At 42.1% G+C, this 15,611-nt stretch overlaps 1 protein-coding gene across 1 annotated transcript in view; it reads left to right on the top strand.

Moving 5' to 3' along the window:
• COL23A1 (collagen type XXIII alpha 1 chain) overlaps window positions 1–15,611 on the top strand; it is a 470,602-nt gene that overhangs the window by 17,820 nt on the left and 437,171 nt on the right. Inside the window, exon 2 of the mRNA XM_072631207.1 lies at window positions 4,484–4,550. Coding sequence (XP_072487308.1) covers window positions 4,484–4,550 — 67 coding nt within the window. The remainder of the gene's footprint in view (window positions 1–4,483; window positions 4,551–15,611) is intronic.

The following is a 15,611-nucleotide window of genomic DNA, read 5'->3' as shown; positions in this document are numbered from 1 at the left end:
CCCTTGTTCTTATTTTTATTTTCAGTTACAAATTCCCCCTACCTCCAACCATGGAGATGGTAAGGAATATACTCATTATATATATGAAGTCATGTAAAACACATTTCTATCCACTGTGTTTAAGAAAGGTACTTAGTCTGTGAATGAGGTAGACAGGCGAAAGGGAAGGAGAGGGTGACTGAGATGGAGAAGGGTGGAGTATTCGTATAGAAGACCATAAATTTAAAATCAGAGTCCTTGACACCATGGGAGCTCATAGTCTGGTTTGGGAGACAAAACTTTCCCAATTAAACATTCCAAGAAGTGTATGATGAGTGTCTAATAAGAGAAACAAGATGACAGAGAAGGACCAGATCACTATGAGCCAAGTGAGGCTTTCTGGAACTGTAGCTAAACTTTGAAGTGTAGATAAATCCTACCTACTCAGACCCAAGACAACCACTGACTGTGCACTTGCTCCGTTTTTAGGAAAGGGCTCTAGGTGTTGTAGTGGGGTTGGGAGTTTAGGAAACAAGATAATAAAATGAAAGCAGAGACTGTAACTGGGTGATAACAGTGTGATAAAGATAATAGTAATAATAGCTGATATTTATATAGAGTTTAAAGATTTGCAAGATCTGTTATCTCATTTGACTTGCCCTATCTTGGAGGCTCTTATTTGATCCAATTTAGGGTGGCTGTGTTTTTTTAATGAGAACATTTATTAACTGTGGGTACAATGTACTGTTCTTGGTTCTGTGCATAAGAAAATGAAATAGGTTATGGCCCCTGATTTCAGGAAGCCTAAACTCTTGGAATCATTGTACCCCCAGAGTAAGAAGAGACGGTGAGTCCAATCTGACCTGATAAGGACTCATCCAGCCTTTGTTAGAAGACCTTAAATGATAAGAATGCCACTATCTCCCAAAGCAGCTCTTTCCAGTTTGGATCTGTTAGGAAGCTCTTTCTTCCATTCATCCAGCTAGCCTCTCGGCAGCTCCTATCCATTGGTCCCAATTTTGCCTTCCAGAGCCAAACAAAACAAATGCTTGAAGACAGCTATCATGTCCCCTCTAAGTCTTATCTTTCCTAGGCTGAGCATCCCTACTTCCTTCAAAGAATCCTCTGATGACAGGGTCCCTCGGACCCTCATCATCCTGGTCACCCCTCTCTAGATGCTTGTCTATACCCTTCCTAAACTGACATGACCAGAACGGGGATGATGCTCTTCCTGATGTGCTCTGGTCACTGCAGGGGACAGAACTCACACCTCTCCTGTTCTCAGCACCAGGCTAGCTGTCATTACTGAAGTCTAAGTTCCACAGTATCTTTGTCAGCTGCTTGTCACACTGTTGACACATACCAAGCCCACTTAAAATGCCTTACCTGACTCTTTTCGCTCTGAATTGTGTTCTTTCTTCCATCTTTACAGGCAAAGGTGAGTTTTTTAAACCCAAGTGTATCCAGTTATTATAGTTGTATCCAGCTCTTTATAACCTCACTTGGGGTTTTCTTGGCAGAGATATTGGAGTGGTTTGTCATTTCTATCTCCAGCTCATTTTACATATGAGGAAACTGAAGCAAACAGGGTTAAGTGACTTCCCCAGAATCACACAGCTAGTGTGTGAGACCAGATTTGAGAGTCTTTCTGACTCCAGCTGCCCCAAGCCCAAGTATGGATTTTACATTGTCTCTATTAAATTTCATCCTGTTAGATTTGTCCTATTAGATTGAGGTATGTGTGGCAGATAGGAGACAAATATAGGCGTAACTATCATGTAAACTTTGATAAGCATATAGAAGAGGTCCAAATTGTACTAAAAGATTCCAAAACTATCTGATAGTGTCCTCTATGAAGAAGACATTATAAGAAAATTGGAAGAAAAGAACTTCAATAGATAAGTCATGTGAGACATCATTCCCAATGTAGGGGGTTGGTCTGGGCAAAGGCACAGAGATTGGAAGAGGTGGGAGGAGTCTGATGATGGCCAATGGCCAGGAGTCTGGGTTGGTTGAAATGTAGTGTTTGAAGTAGTGTGTGATAATAAAGCTTGAAAGGAAGGTGGGAGACTAATTGTGAGGGGCAGAGTCATGGAGACTGGGTAAGGGATTTCTATTGTATTTGGTAGGCAGTGGGGTTCCATTGATGGAGAAGGAATCCCTGAATGGGTTGGATTAGTGGTTATGTGAATCCTTTTCCAGCTCTGAGATTCCATGGTTCTAAGATTCTTTCTGGATACAGTTCTTTTGTACTGGGGTCCTAGTACAAAATGAGCAAAGACTCAGCAGATGCTTTCTGGTTATGATGCATGTAATATGCATGTGAATATGCAGATATATGTATGGATACATAGTGGGTATATACACACACATATATATGTTCTTAATCCCCCAACATATTGGGTAGACTCACCGTGGAAGATGCATAGGGAATGAGAGCTTGGATAGGTTGCAATAGCTGTGACTTGAGGAATTACCCTGAACAGTAACTAGCTTGGCTCTGCGGGGACCGTGACTCAAATGCTGACTTCCCAAGTGTTTAGATGGTAGGAGGCATAGTGAAGAGAGTGCTGGACCTGGAGTCAGGAAGACCTGAGTTCAAATCCTGCTGCAGATACTTACTGTCAACCTAGAGCAAGTCACTCAAACTTTCTCTGCTTCAGTAAAACAGGGATAATAGTATCACCCACCTCTTGGGGTTATTGTGAAGATAAAATGAGATAACATTTGTGAAATGTCTTGCAAACCTTAAAGTGCTACATAAATTGCATTATTCTTATTGTTATTATATTGTAGACATATTATGTTAATAATAATGATGATGATGATGATATTTCTTTCCCAGAACAAGGAGACATGCTCTCTTGTCCAACTTCAAGATTGCTATCTATGCCCTCCTTCCCTGGCCTTGTGACCACTGGGTCCTTCTTCCTCCACTGCTAACTTTTCATGAGTGGAGTGGACTCCCCCCATCACTACCTCTTGCCATAACGTGGCTGGCTTTAGGAGCTGCCCTTTCAGGAATTAAGTGGGATAGATCAGTGTTGAAGGCAGCCACCAGCCTCCTGGATCCCCACCATCCTTTCTTCTCACCCCAATAGTAAACACTGAGCTCTCTCTCTTCCCCAATCACTGTCCTTCCTTTCCTCTCTACCATATCCTCTGACAACTTTCTTCTGTTGTGATACGGTAGAAAGGTATTTGAATTTAGGGTTCAAATCCTGGCTCTGTCACTTACTGCCTGTGTAACCTTAAGAACAGTTATCTTCATGGTCTCAGTTTCTTGTGCCAAATGAAGTCAGCTTCCCCTGAATACCCAAGGCCCCTCCCAGATTTATGAATGTATGACCTTAGATCTCTTCCTCTCACATTTTTTCATCTTACAGGGCTCGCTAAAAGCCTCACTTCCTTCTGAAGATAATAAATATCTTGGCACTCTCTCCAAGGTTGGCTTCTTCCCTCATACCCCTTGACCAACAGGGTCAGTAGGAAACTGAGGTTTGTCTCTTGTTTCCTGGTTGCTTTCTCTCTGCCACCATTACCACTCTTTAAACAAATCCTGTCCTGTCCCACTACAATTCCCTGCCCTCGGGTTTCTCTATCTCCAGCCTACCTGAGGAGTGGCGGTACAGGAGTGATCATAACTGCCTCCGCCATGCTCCCCACAGATGTCAGAATTTTTATCGACAGCTTTGTGAATACTCTCATCAGTGAAGATCATAGGTTCATTGGAATGTGTGTGAATGCTTGTTTATGTATGTGTGCGTATGTTGTGTATAGAGATACAAACATAAGTAATATTTCTATAGCACTTATAGGATTATAGTTTTAGAAAGGACCTCAGAGGCCATCGAGTCTAAATCCTTCATTTGGTAGATGAGGAAACTGAGACCTGTGAAGGTTGAGCCCAGGGTCACATAAGGAGTTAAGAAGTTGGAATTTGAGCACCGTACCACTTAAGATTCCTCTAACACTTTAGCCACTAACAGCCCTGTGGGTAGGTAGTGCCAGCATGGTTATTCCCATTTTACAGATCAAGAAACTGAAGCCCAGAGAGGCAAAGCAAACTTGCCTGAGAGCGAGTTCAGTGATTTACCAAAGTAAAAACCTCTTTGCCTCTGTGACCTGCCCCTCTCCTTCCCTTCTTGTTCCCTGTGGCTTCATATCACAACCCCTTCCGTGTTAAGTGGCTCTGGCCAGCCTAGACCAGACCCATGTTCGTCTTTCCTGATTTGCAGTATTATTTTTAGCTATGGTGCGGTATGTGAGAATGTTGAAATGAAGTGGAAACATGTCGAGTCCTATTCGGTGACTGAGTAGTAATGATTTGTTGTTCCTGTGCCCAACTCCAGATTTTCCCATGGAATTTAATAAACTTTTAAACGGTTCTCTTAAAAGAAACCCCTAAACCTTTGGCTAAGTCAGGTTTGTTTGCTGTTTTCTCTTCCCTGGAGACTCACTCATTTTTTTTTTCTTTTGTCTTTTCTGTTTCTTCTTGATTCAGAAGTTGGAAGGACTAGCCAAGCACCGGAAAACTCGAGAAGTTTTACCTGAATGTCTCTGCCCCCCAGGTATGTGAAAGGTTAAAGTCTTATTGGATGGCTGTTTCCGGAGGGCCTAATCCCATTCTCTTATTGAGGTAGAGCTGGGGGCAGGCCCCATGTGGTGATGCCTGCTGAGAGCAGGACTAAGTGTATGTCTGTGGGGGTTGGGGACAGGGGAGGAAGGCAGGTCTGGGAGGCAGGAAGAGTGCCTAGTGCAACTCAAGTCTGTTTCTACCTGTCTGCCTCAAAGCCTTCCTGATTCTAGTTTTCTTGATAAAGTCAATTAACCCCAATTGTTTAGCTGGCAAATGATGTCTGTGAAGAATTTCTCTTTGAGAAGTTTGAAAAGTCCAGAAGAATACTAAAGAAAGTTGAGAAGAGCTCTTTAGAAAGAGGAGAAAATCCTGTCCTCATTCTGGGATGGGAAAATCAGGCACAGGGTCTGTTCTACATGCAGCTGGAAAGTGAGAGAGCAGCTGGTACATTTTCAGATATTGGGGAGGGGGAAATGGAGGAAGACAGTGATTGGGGGAGAGGAAGGACTGAATTTCCTGTTAGTGGGGGGAGGACAGTGAGTTAGAATAGCGACTGTCTTGGATACCACTAAATGGAGCATCAGGTCCCTAAGCCAGCCAGTAGATTTGAGGGGAGTCCACTCCACTCCATGAAGAATCAAATGGTTTTTCTTCAAGGTCCAACTGAGGTACTTACACCTTCTCCATGAAGCCTTCCCTTTCTGTTGAGTGAAAGTAATCTTTTTTTTAAGACGTTTCCCAGAACTCTTCTGGATTCTCCTTTGCTTTGATCTCATAGTAATTTGTGTACTTGACCTGACTCTCTCTCCTCCCCTTTCCCATTAAATTGTAAATCTCCTTGAGAACAGGGTATGTAGCTGCAGAAGCACATTAGAGTTGGAATTTGGAATCAGTGAACTTGGGTTCAAGACCTAGTTCTGCTGCCTGTGATGGTAGGGACATTACTTCGTCTCTCTGGACCTCAGTTTCCTCATCTGTAAAATGAAGAGGTTAGGCTAGATGACTTCTAAGACCCTTCTCAGCTCTAAATGCACTGTTCCCTGATCGATCTTTATCCATCATCTTGCGTAGAGCATGAGTCTTTTTCTAGTGCCTTGCACGAAGTAGGTACTTAATCAGGGTCTATTGCTGAAATTTTCAAATAATTTGCTCCTTGTTTTTGCTAGTGTAGACCAGATAATTCAGGCACTTCTAGATGTATATAAGCACCAAGCTATCTTGACTTTTCATCTGTGGCTCAAATCCAGACTCTTAATTGTACCAGGAAAGTTTGCTCTCCATTGGTCAGTGGCCAGGAACTGAAAGGACTTCAGAGACCATCTAGCCCAACTCTCTGACATTACAGTTGAAGAAACTGAGGGCCAGAGAGTTTTAATTATTTGCTTCACCAAGGTCACCCAGGTAGCAAACATCAGAAGTGAAAGTTGAACCTGGGTTCTCTTCAGAGCCAATACTCTTTCCAAAAGCCAAACATATTTCTCTTCCAAGTCTGATCGAAAAAACTTAAGTCTCTAACTAAACATATCTTCTTTTGGGGTCTGAATTATCTTATAAAATGCACAGCAGGGTAACACATTAGTAGAAAAGTAGCATTTCTGGGTTTTCCAAACAGGTCAGACCAGAAATCTTTTGGCATTGAGGCACATAATCAAAATCGATCAGTCCTCACTTTGATCTTCCTTCCTCTTTGCGCAGCTCCTTGGCACCCTCTTTAGTTAAGAAAAAAAAACCTCCTCTTTTTAAAGTTGGTTATGTAGGCTGGGGAAACTGAATTTGCCTGCTAATGAGCATCTCTGGCTAGGTTATAACAGAGAGGTAGGTGCTAGGGTTTGGGGATCTCCGTGTAATTCTCTAGCATCATAGCTGTGATTGCCTCAAAGAAAATTAGGTCTTTTAAAGTGGAAAATGAGTTATATCCTCTGGATGGAGAATTACTTCTCCCTTCTCCCAAAGTGTTTGGCTCTGAGCTCAGTTTAGGCTTTGAATTTGAGAGCTGCCCTTGGGATACCTTCTGGGTTCTTTGTTCAGTGTATGAGAGCAAGGGACCTCTCATTCAGACACCTAGGTCTGAAGCACTCTAGGAAGGGTTATATCTTTGGAAATATAAGCTCAGAACAAAACAAAAACCTTGCAACAACCCATTTCCAAACTGCTGAAATAATATGGGCCAAAAAAACCCTTGGTGCACTCATTGCCACTGTGTTAATTACCGTGGGGCTGTTTTTGTGAGCCCTTTTTGTGTCTTGGGGCTACACAGAGGCTGTGACTCTCAGCCCAGTGGTTTCTGACTCCTCTAGGATTCTGGTGAACGTTAGAGCAAGAAACACAGATGTTCACCCTGGAGAAGAGAAGACATAGGGGAACATGATCTGCTTTTTCCAAGTGTAACAATAGAAATGCTGATGGACTTGGGGCTGAGACATGGAGCCTGTTTCCTTCCTCACTGAGGGGTCCTTCTGTTCCAGACCCTGTTATGTGGTCCTTATCATGTTTAATACTGAAAGAATCTAGGCTCTAATGAAAAATGGGACGAGGCTTTTTTTCTTATACTCTTCAGCTTATTAACCCCATCTCCTCCCCATTCTCAGCCTAGCACCTTGGGGGCCAATTACTTAACCCTTAGGTGTGGGCTCAGGTCTGGGTCTCCCAGAAAGGAAAAGTAGAGACGTAATCAATATACAATGTAAATCAGCTATGGGATGTTTATTTCCCATACACAAAAGCCATGTTAACCGATATAAAAGACTCACAACATGCATTGACAGAATGACTTAAAACACTGTTCAGTCACGGAATTGATCACTGCTATTATACTCTCTCAGAGGCATGGTGGATAGAGCGCCAGACCTGCAGTCAGGAAGACCTGAATTCAGAACCAACTTCAGACATTTATTAAATGTGTGAACCTGGGCAAGCCACTTAAATCACTGCCTGCCTCAGTTTCCTCATTTGTGAAATAGACAAAAAAATAGCACTTCCCTCTCTCCCAGGGTTGCTGTGAGGCTCAAATGAGATAACAATAATTCTAAAGCATTAGCACAGTGCCTGGCACAAGGGTAAGTACTATGTAAATGCTAGCTCGTTATTGTTATCAGAACGTAAGGCAGTTTGTGGGATTATTGATTAGGCTCTTTACATTTCATCTCATCTTTGCACTGTTCAAATGTTCCTATGTGTGTAAATATACACACACATGTATGTACACATGCACACATGCATGTGTACACATGCATTCTCATACACGCACACAGATGTGTACATATAATAAATTTATGCACTGTATAGTGCATATATACGCATGTACACACCTACATGCATGTGCACAAACATACATGTATATATGCATGTGCACACACTTTCACATATGTATATTTGTGTGTATATAATGTAATATATAGTAAGTAATATGTATGCAATGTATTATATATTAAATTACATAATACATATTATATATATTAAAATGGGCCAGCTTTGAGCAAACCATCTTCCCGGTGGCTGTCTTCTCCAAGAGTGCTGGAAAGGTTGCCAGGGACTTCTCCTGTCACCAGGCCAGCCCAGGCGGACCCAGGACCTCTGGACCTCTTGAATCCACAAGAGTGAGCTCAACCTCACACATCTCCCTTAAGAATGATATTTGATTACATACTCAGGAAAGGCCATGCAAGGTGAAAAAGGTAGCCAAAGACTGAGACTCAAGCTGACCTAGTTGATTCTGTGCCCTGTGAGGGATGAGTGGTAGGGTAGAGGGAAAGAGCAGAGCCCATGGCTGGCCCAGAGACAGAGTACATACTTGCCACACAGGAGAGTTGAAGCAAGAGACCAGGTTGGAAACTGTCTCTTCTTAAAGGTCCACTGAGTCATCCGTCACCTTATTTAGTTCTGTAGCCACAGATGGAAATCTCCTTATCATTTCAAAATGCCCATATCTTTCAGCACTGAGCTAGGCCAGAAGTATCTGGGGAGTTCATCACCTCCACTACGTCTACATGCTGAGCCAGCGTGTTTGGTCAGCTGGAACTAGGAAGGGAGATTCTGAGGATGCTCCTTGGAATGGCCCTCCTTACCCAAGTATCTGAAAGGCTGTCTCATGAAGAGGGATTTTCTTCGTCCTGCCCAGGGCAAACAGAATTAGGAACCATAGGACCAGAAGTTGCCAAGAGGAAAATTTAGGCTAGATGTAAAGGAGAACTTAACCATCAGAGCCACCACAGAGTGGAATGGATTGAATTGCAATTCACTTAGCTTCTTTGTTCCTCGGTCTTCTTGTGTATAAAATGGAGGGGTTGGATTCAGTGGCATCTTTGGTCTCTTCCAGGTTTTCTAGCTTGAAATCTACAGTCCTGTGGCAGGAAGGGCTCTGTTCTCAGGAACTCAGTCATTTTGTAGAGAGACAAGGCTATGGTACACTAAGCAACTGAAGAATAAAGCATAGTTTGTACTTTAACGTTAAACTGTGGAGCATAGACTTCAAAGGCAATAGAAGGAGTGGTCAACATTGGCCTTAGCACTCCCAGAAGGCCTCGTGGGAAAGGGCGCACTCAGCTGGGCCTTGAACAATGGATACAATTTGAATAGGTAGAGAGCAGAGCCGTAACGAGCAGTTCTGGTGCCTGTGACAAGTAGCACTAAACATATCCTCAGTTCAACTGCACTGATGGTTGTGTAGGTTGACCTCAGAATACCACCTCATGGAGGGAGAGGAATGAAGATACCACCCTATGGGAACAGAACAGAGATCTTGAGTCACTGACCCCATGGAAGGGGGCTATTACTTGGGAGGCTTCTACCTAGGGAGAAGCAAGTTACGGCAGGACAGTGAAAGAATTTATCTAGTATGGGGTGGTCAGAGAGAGGAAGTATACCAGGTAGCTTTCTGACTTATCTAATTAGTTTTTCTAATTAGATTTTTTACAACTAAAGGTGCTATCAAAATACAAATGTAACAGATTTATAACTGTATAATCTTTAAAATCATTATTTAAAATTTTTATGCTCTCTAAATTTTGATTCCCTAGAATAAAGCTGTCACCATCCCATCCTGGTTCTTTTTCTAAAGGAAGTGGAAAGAGCATTTTACATTATATTAGATATTAGCAAATTGAGAAATTTCAAGGCCTAGCCACTATATAAAGGAAGCCAGGATTCAAATTTGCAAAAAAAAAAAAAAAACAACAAAAAACCCCAGCCTTTTATATTATGTATTTGTCTTTTTAAAATCTAAAACTGTGATTTTCATTGCTGTGAAACTCCCCTCATTAATGAAGATTTGTTACTTGTCTGAAATGTAAAGTCTTAGAGAATTTTCTAGCACACTGAGAGGCCTTACCCTTGGTCACACAGCTAGTATATATCAGACACAGGGCTGTAACTCAGATCTTCCTGACTTTGAAGTTGACTCGATTCGCATGGTGTCACACTATTTTTCTATTATCAATGAAAGGAAGCTAAATGTATATACTCTACCTAATTACAAATGTGTATAAAATCCTATCTATAAAATTGCATCTGTCTGTGTGTGTTTGTCCTTCGTTGCCAAAGAAGACCATGCCAACAGAGAAATAATGACATGACTTGCACTTGACTTTGTTTTGAGTGAGGGAGGGCTGTGCAGGTCACCAGCCTCACTTCTCCTCCATCGCCATCTGAATCCAGTAACCAGATATTCATCAGGATGACTGGAGGTGACATAGAATGAGGCAATTGGGGTTAAGTGACTTGCCCAAAGTCTCACAGCTAGTGAGTGTCAAGTGTCTGAAGTGAGATTTGAACTCAGGTCCTCCTGATTTCTACACTGGTGCTCTATTCACTGCACTACCTAGCTACCCCCATCTGTCTACATACAAAATAACAGTTTACGCTCAATGTTTTCTGTATTATACATCATTCACAGGACGTGTCATGGACATCTCCCCTGGTGGAATCTGATGTGCACCAGTTCCAACGTGTTCTTGTTCTGTAGTCTGATCATGGTGGCAGCTGTTTCTTGTTCTTTCCCAGACAGAAAAGTCTGAGTGTGAAAGAACCTGTGATGGACTATATGTTGGTCCCCTGAGGCTCAGCTTCTCTAAGCTCAGAGAGGTCTATGTTAGTGTTGGTACCAGAAGCTGGTTCCAACCCCTGACGACTACTATAACAATTCTATAAAGACATGGAGGTGTTATCTATATGGGTTAGAAGGGCTACCAGTAAGGTACCTCCTTCATTTCCAGTTCTTTGTTACCACAAAAAGAGCAGCTACAAATATTTTTGTACGTCTGGATCCTTTTCCTTTTTATTTGATATCTTTAGGGTGTAAGGCTAGCAGTGGCACCAGTGGGTCAAAGGCTATGTACTGGGTAGTGACTTCTGGGTAGTTCCAAATTGCTTTCCAGAATGGCTGGACTAATTCACAACTCCACAACCAGTACACCAATGGTGCCTATTTCCTTGCAGTGTCTCCGGCATTTATCATTTTCCTATTTTGTCATCTTTGATGAGTGTGAGGTGCATTTCTCTAATTATTAGTGATGTGGAGCATTTTTATATGTCCATCAATAATTTGGATTTCTTCCTCTAAATATCAAATGTTCACTCCCTTTGTCCTTTTGCCAGTTGGGGAATCTATATTCTATACTCCAAAGTCCTTTCCAGTGTCATGGTTTTCTGATGTAGTTCTCGGAAGGGAACTGAAGCACCTAAAACTGAACCTGCTCTCAACATGGTCCAGATGTGTCCCCCAGATGTGTGCTGCATGCATTGCGATTGTGAAGGAAGATGTTGATGACAGTTCCATGCTTGTAATTCACTCAGTCGAGAGGAGAAGGGAACATCTGTAAGAAATTGAGAAAAACTCCTCTGACTGAAGGGTAAAAGGGCTTCAGCAAGCGAGCATCTCTGGCTAAAAGGGGCCCAGAGTCACACTATAGACATGGGATTTGAAAACGCTTTCCTTAGTTTGCTCCAGGGCCTACTTTTTTTGTCTCTTGTCACTCAGCATCCAGGAGTTCATGCTGCTGTGTTACCTGGAGGGACTTCTACTCTAACATAGAATTACAGAGCCATGTAAGGAAGGCCCTCCCTATGGAGAGGGAAGGGAAGGTTCTACCTTCCATTCAGAAGGCTTCATTATGAGTTTCCTCTGGATCTGATGTGTTCTCTGACCTTCCAGTATCTGCAGATGATTAGGACCCAGTATTTCTGCCCTAGAGAACAGGTTGGATCCTTGTTTCATCCAGACAGGAGCAGGTCTTGGTGGCTAGGCATAATTGGTGTCCCAGGAAAGGTCCAGGGACTGTTTTCATGCCTCTCAGAGTCTCAAAGTGGAGTGAATAAAAGCAAATGCTACTTACGCATCCTTTTTTTCACTTCTTGTAAATCAGCCAGATGAGGAATAATCAACTTAAAGCCCAGGGGGTTTTAGTTAAACTTTATGTAACCTTTATTTCAAATCTGACACTTACTAGTTGTGTCACCCTGGGCAAGTCACTTAACCCCTTATTGCCTCAATTTGTCATCTGTATAATGGGGTCACACTGGAGAAGGAAACGGCAAACCATTCCATCATCTTTGCCAAGAAAACCCTATGAACAATGTCCTTAGGATCACATACAGTTGAACAATAACAACAATGGTTACATGCCATATAGGTCAGAGGTAGAACTTGAACACAGGTCTCCCTGGTTTTGAGGCTAGCTCTCTATTCATTACATCTCACAAGTAATAATAAAAATAAAAATTGCTAATATTTGTGTAGTACTTAGTGTGCTAACTACTTTATAATTATTACCTCATTTTATTATCACTGCAACCCTGAAAGGTAGATGCTGTTATTACCTCATTTGACAGTTGAGGAAACTGAGGCAGACAGAAGTGAAGTGACTTGCCCAGGGTCACATAGCTGGGAAGTACCTGAAGCAGAATTTGAACTCAGATCTTTCTGACTCCAGGTCCAGTGCTCTGTCTACTATATCACCTAGCTGCCTTTGTAAATACAAAGTAAATAAAAGGAATATATACAAAATATATACAAATTAATTTTAAGAGGGAGAGTTTGGATAGCTAATACACTCAGGAATCACTGCCTCCTGAGTTTCATGGTAAAGAAAACTGACATTAGCAATGTATACATGAAATAACTGAAGCTGGCCCTAACACAGAGGAGGTGGCCGCAGGGACCTGAGATCCTGACGGAAACCTCAAGACACCATAAGTTTAGAAACCATGTCTTTGCTCACAGTTCAGCTTTGTTCCGACTTTGATACGCAATCAGAAATTATAAGGCCCTATTTAGAGAGAGGGTAAAACTGTTGGCTTAGATGACATTTCAAAAACCTTACATTCTGCTTCTCAGTGATGGGATCAGTGTTTAGGACATGTGGAAGGGGGCAGGTAGAAGGGGAGGTGGTTGGAAAATAAATTCATCTGTGAATGAAACTTGATGCTTAGGTACTTGAAGTCTAAGTGGAGAAGTGTGGAGAAGTGAGTTTCGGTGTTGTATGGGGAAAAAAACATGATGTAGAAGTGATTGGGCACCTTGCAAATGTCACTGAGAGTTTTGGGGACAATGCTGTGTACTGGAACAGACTGATGGAGACATCTAGAAAAGGTGTGTATTCTGTCAGTTTCAGGAGAGGCTCCCTTTGGATGAAATCGCCTTAGGCTGCCATATTGCTCTTGGGCTGAATTTTGAAACAAGATACTCAGAACAAATCTTCTCTCTGCCCAGTATAACTCTTTGTCTCCCACTTCTGTGCCTTTGTACACTCTATACCTGATGCTTGAAATGCCCTCCCTCTTTGTAGAATCCCTAGCTTCCTTCAATGCTTGGCTCCAATATCTACTCCCTGCAGGAAGCCTATACTATCCTCTCAGTTGCTAATACCTTCTCTAGAAAATGATTTTGCATTCTATTTTCTGTGTACATTATTTCCTGCCAGTGTCTTTCAGGATAGGGACTGTCTAGGTGTGGTCTTTGTATTATGCAGCACCTAGCACAATTAAGAGCAGTTACCTAAACCTGCTTCTTGTTTTTCAAGTTACCTAGCTTGTTGTCTTAGTTTGTATTAAGCTTATATTAGTTTGCAAAATGAATTGACTTGGAGGGGAAATTTTGCTTTCGTTCATTTGCTTTCATCAAAAAACAGTGAATTTAACTAATTTTGAACTCAGGTACTTGAAAGTGAAAAATGAATGGTTTCACTGTGAAATATGTAAACCCAAAGACCTTTTGACCACTAGAGGGAGCTCATAATATTTCTTGAATCCTATAGAAATGTATCAAGAATGGCAAAGGAAAAAATTGATTTGAAAACATTTACTGGAAAGCTCTTAAATTCCAAACCAAATGAATTTCCAAGTTCCCATCAAGATGAACCCATGGACAAACTTGAATCAGACCCAGACATCGTTTCTTGAACATGGATGTTCTGCATTCTTCTAAAAGTTTCTGCAAGGAAACGATGGCTCTCAGTACAGGAATTTGGCATTGGTTCTTTGAGTTATTAAGCGGAGGCATAACCAGGGCAGGGAAGTCAGAGCTCTGCCCCAGAGCAACTAAATTAAAAAGGTTTTTAGAGAGCTGACAATCTTTTAGCAGTAGAGTTTATTGCACAATTAGCTAGAATAGTTATTAAAATTAGAAGCCACCAGATAGCTAATAGATTTATGTAGTGCGTTAAGGTTTGCAGAGACAGTATATATGTGATCCTATTTGATCATTACTTTTCCCAGTCCCCCAGCAGTCAAACTCCTCCCTGTAAGGAAGTTCCTCCCTGGCCCTACTGGTCCTGTCCTGCTTCTTCTCCTTCTGCTCAGCAGTTTCACCAGCAAATGAGTAGGAACTTGTCTATTCCCACAAAGGAGTCCCTTGGAGTCTTTTACCACCGCCTCAGCTTTCAAATGAATAGTCTTAAAAGGTTGATTGGATGGTGCATTTTGTGATGCTTGCTGCAGTTACGTTTTATGATGCTTGCCTAATGTATAACAATTGTTAGTGATGGCTCTGGTTATTAGGCAGTTTATTATTAGTTTGTTCCTTTGTTGTTGATTCATTTCAGTTGTGTCCAACTTTCTGTGACTCCATTTTGGGGTTTTCTTGGCAAAGATATTGGAGTGGTTTGCCATTTCCTTCTCCAGCTCATTTTACAGATGAGAAAACTGAGGCAAACAGGGTAAAGTGACTTGTCCAGGGTTATAAAGCTTATAAATGTCTGAGCCCAGATTTGAACTCATGAAGATGAGTCTTCCTAATCCAAGCCCATTGCTCTATCTACTGCCTCCCCTAGCTGCCCTGTCTAGCTTTATCCATTCTTTAGCTGTGAGCTACATCAAACAGTACGATATAATTAGCCAAAGAAGCTCAAATTGCATGGAGCCTAAGTTCACTGCATTTCCTGCAATACTGCTTTGCTTCAAAAGTAATGCAGCTTAGGCTTCATTAAGAGGGGTGTAGTAGCCTGGATGAGAACGGTGATAATCCTAACTGACCTTGGTCCTTGATGGACCACATCTGGAAAATTATGTTCAGTTTTGTATACCACATTTGAGGAGGGACATTGATAAGCTGCAGTACGGTGACCAAGATCATGAAAAGCCTAGAGTTCATGCCATATGAGAACTAGGGGCAAGATCTGGAGCTGATTAGCCTGGAAAAGACCTAAAGAGGAGGGGGTGGGAAATAGAGCAGCAGAGCATTTAGAAGTACTTTCTATATATGGGGCACAGTGCTAAACACTTGGGGCACAAACATAAGCAAGCAAGACAGCCCTCCTTCAGCTCTACTCTCAATGACCTTACATTCTGAGGTCAGAAGACACATAAAGGGAAACTGGAAAGGGGATGGCTGGGACATGGTTTGGAGCTTAGAAGTAGAAGACTGGTTCTAGGCAAGGTAAGGTGAGAGAAAGCTCAGCTATAGAGCATGGAGTGGAGTGAAAATGGCATGGTTTGTAGCTGGAAGGGAGGGGAAAGGCGGGAATGACATGAAAGCTATCTTAAAGTTTTTAAGGGACTGTTCCATGGAAGAGAGAAAAGACTTGTTCTTCTTGGTCCTTGTGGGCAGAACTAGAAGCAGTAG

Source organism: Notamacropus eugenii, chromosome 1, assembly GCF_028372415.1.
Source record: "Notamacropus eugenii isolate mMacEug1 chromosome 1, mMacEug1.pri_v2, whole genome shotgun sequence".
NCBI lineage: Eukaryota > Metazoa > Chordata > Mammalia > Diprotodontia > Macropodidae > Notamacropus > Notamacropus eugenii.
This window is presented reverse-complemented; position numbering and strand designations above follow the sequence as displayed.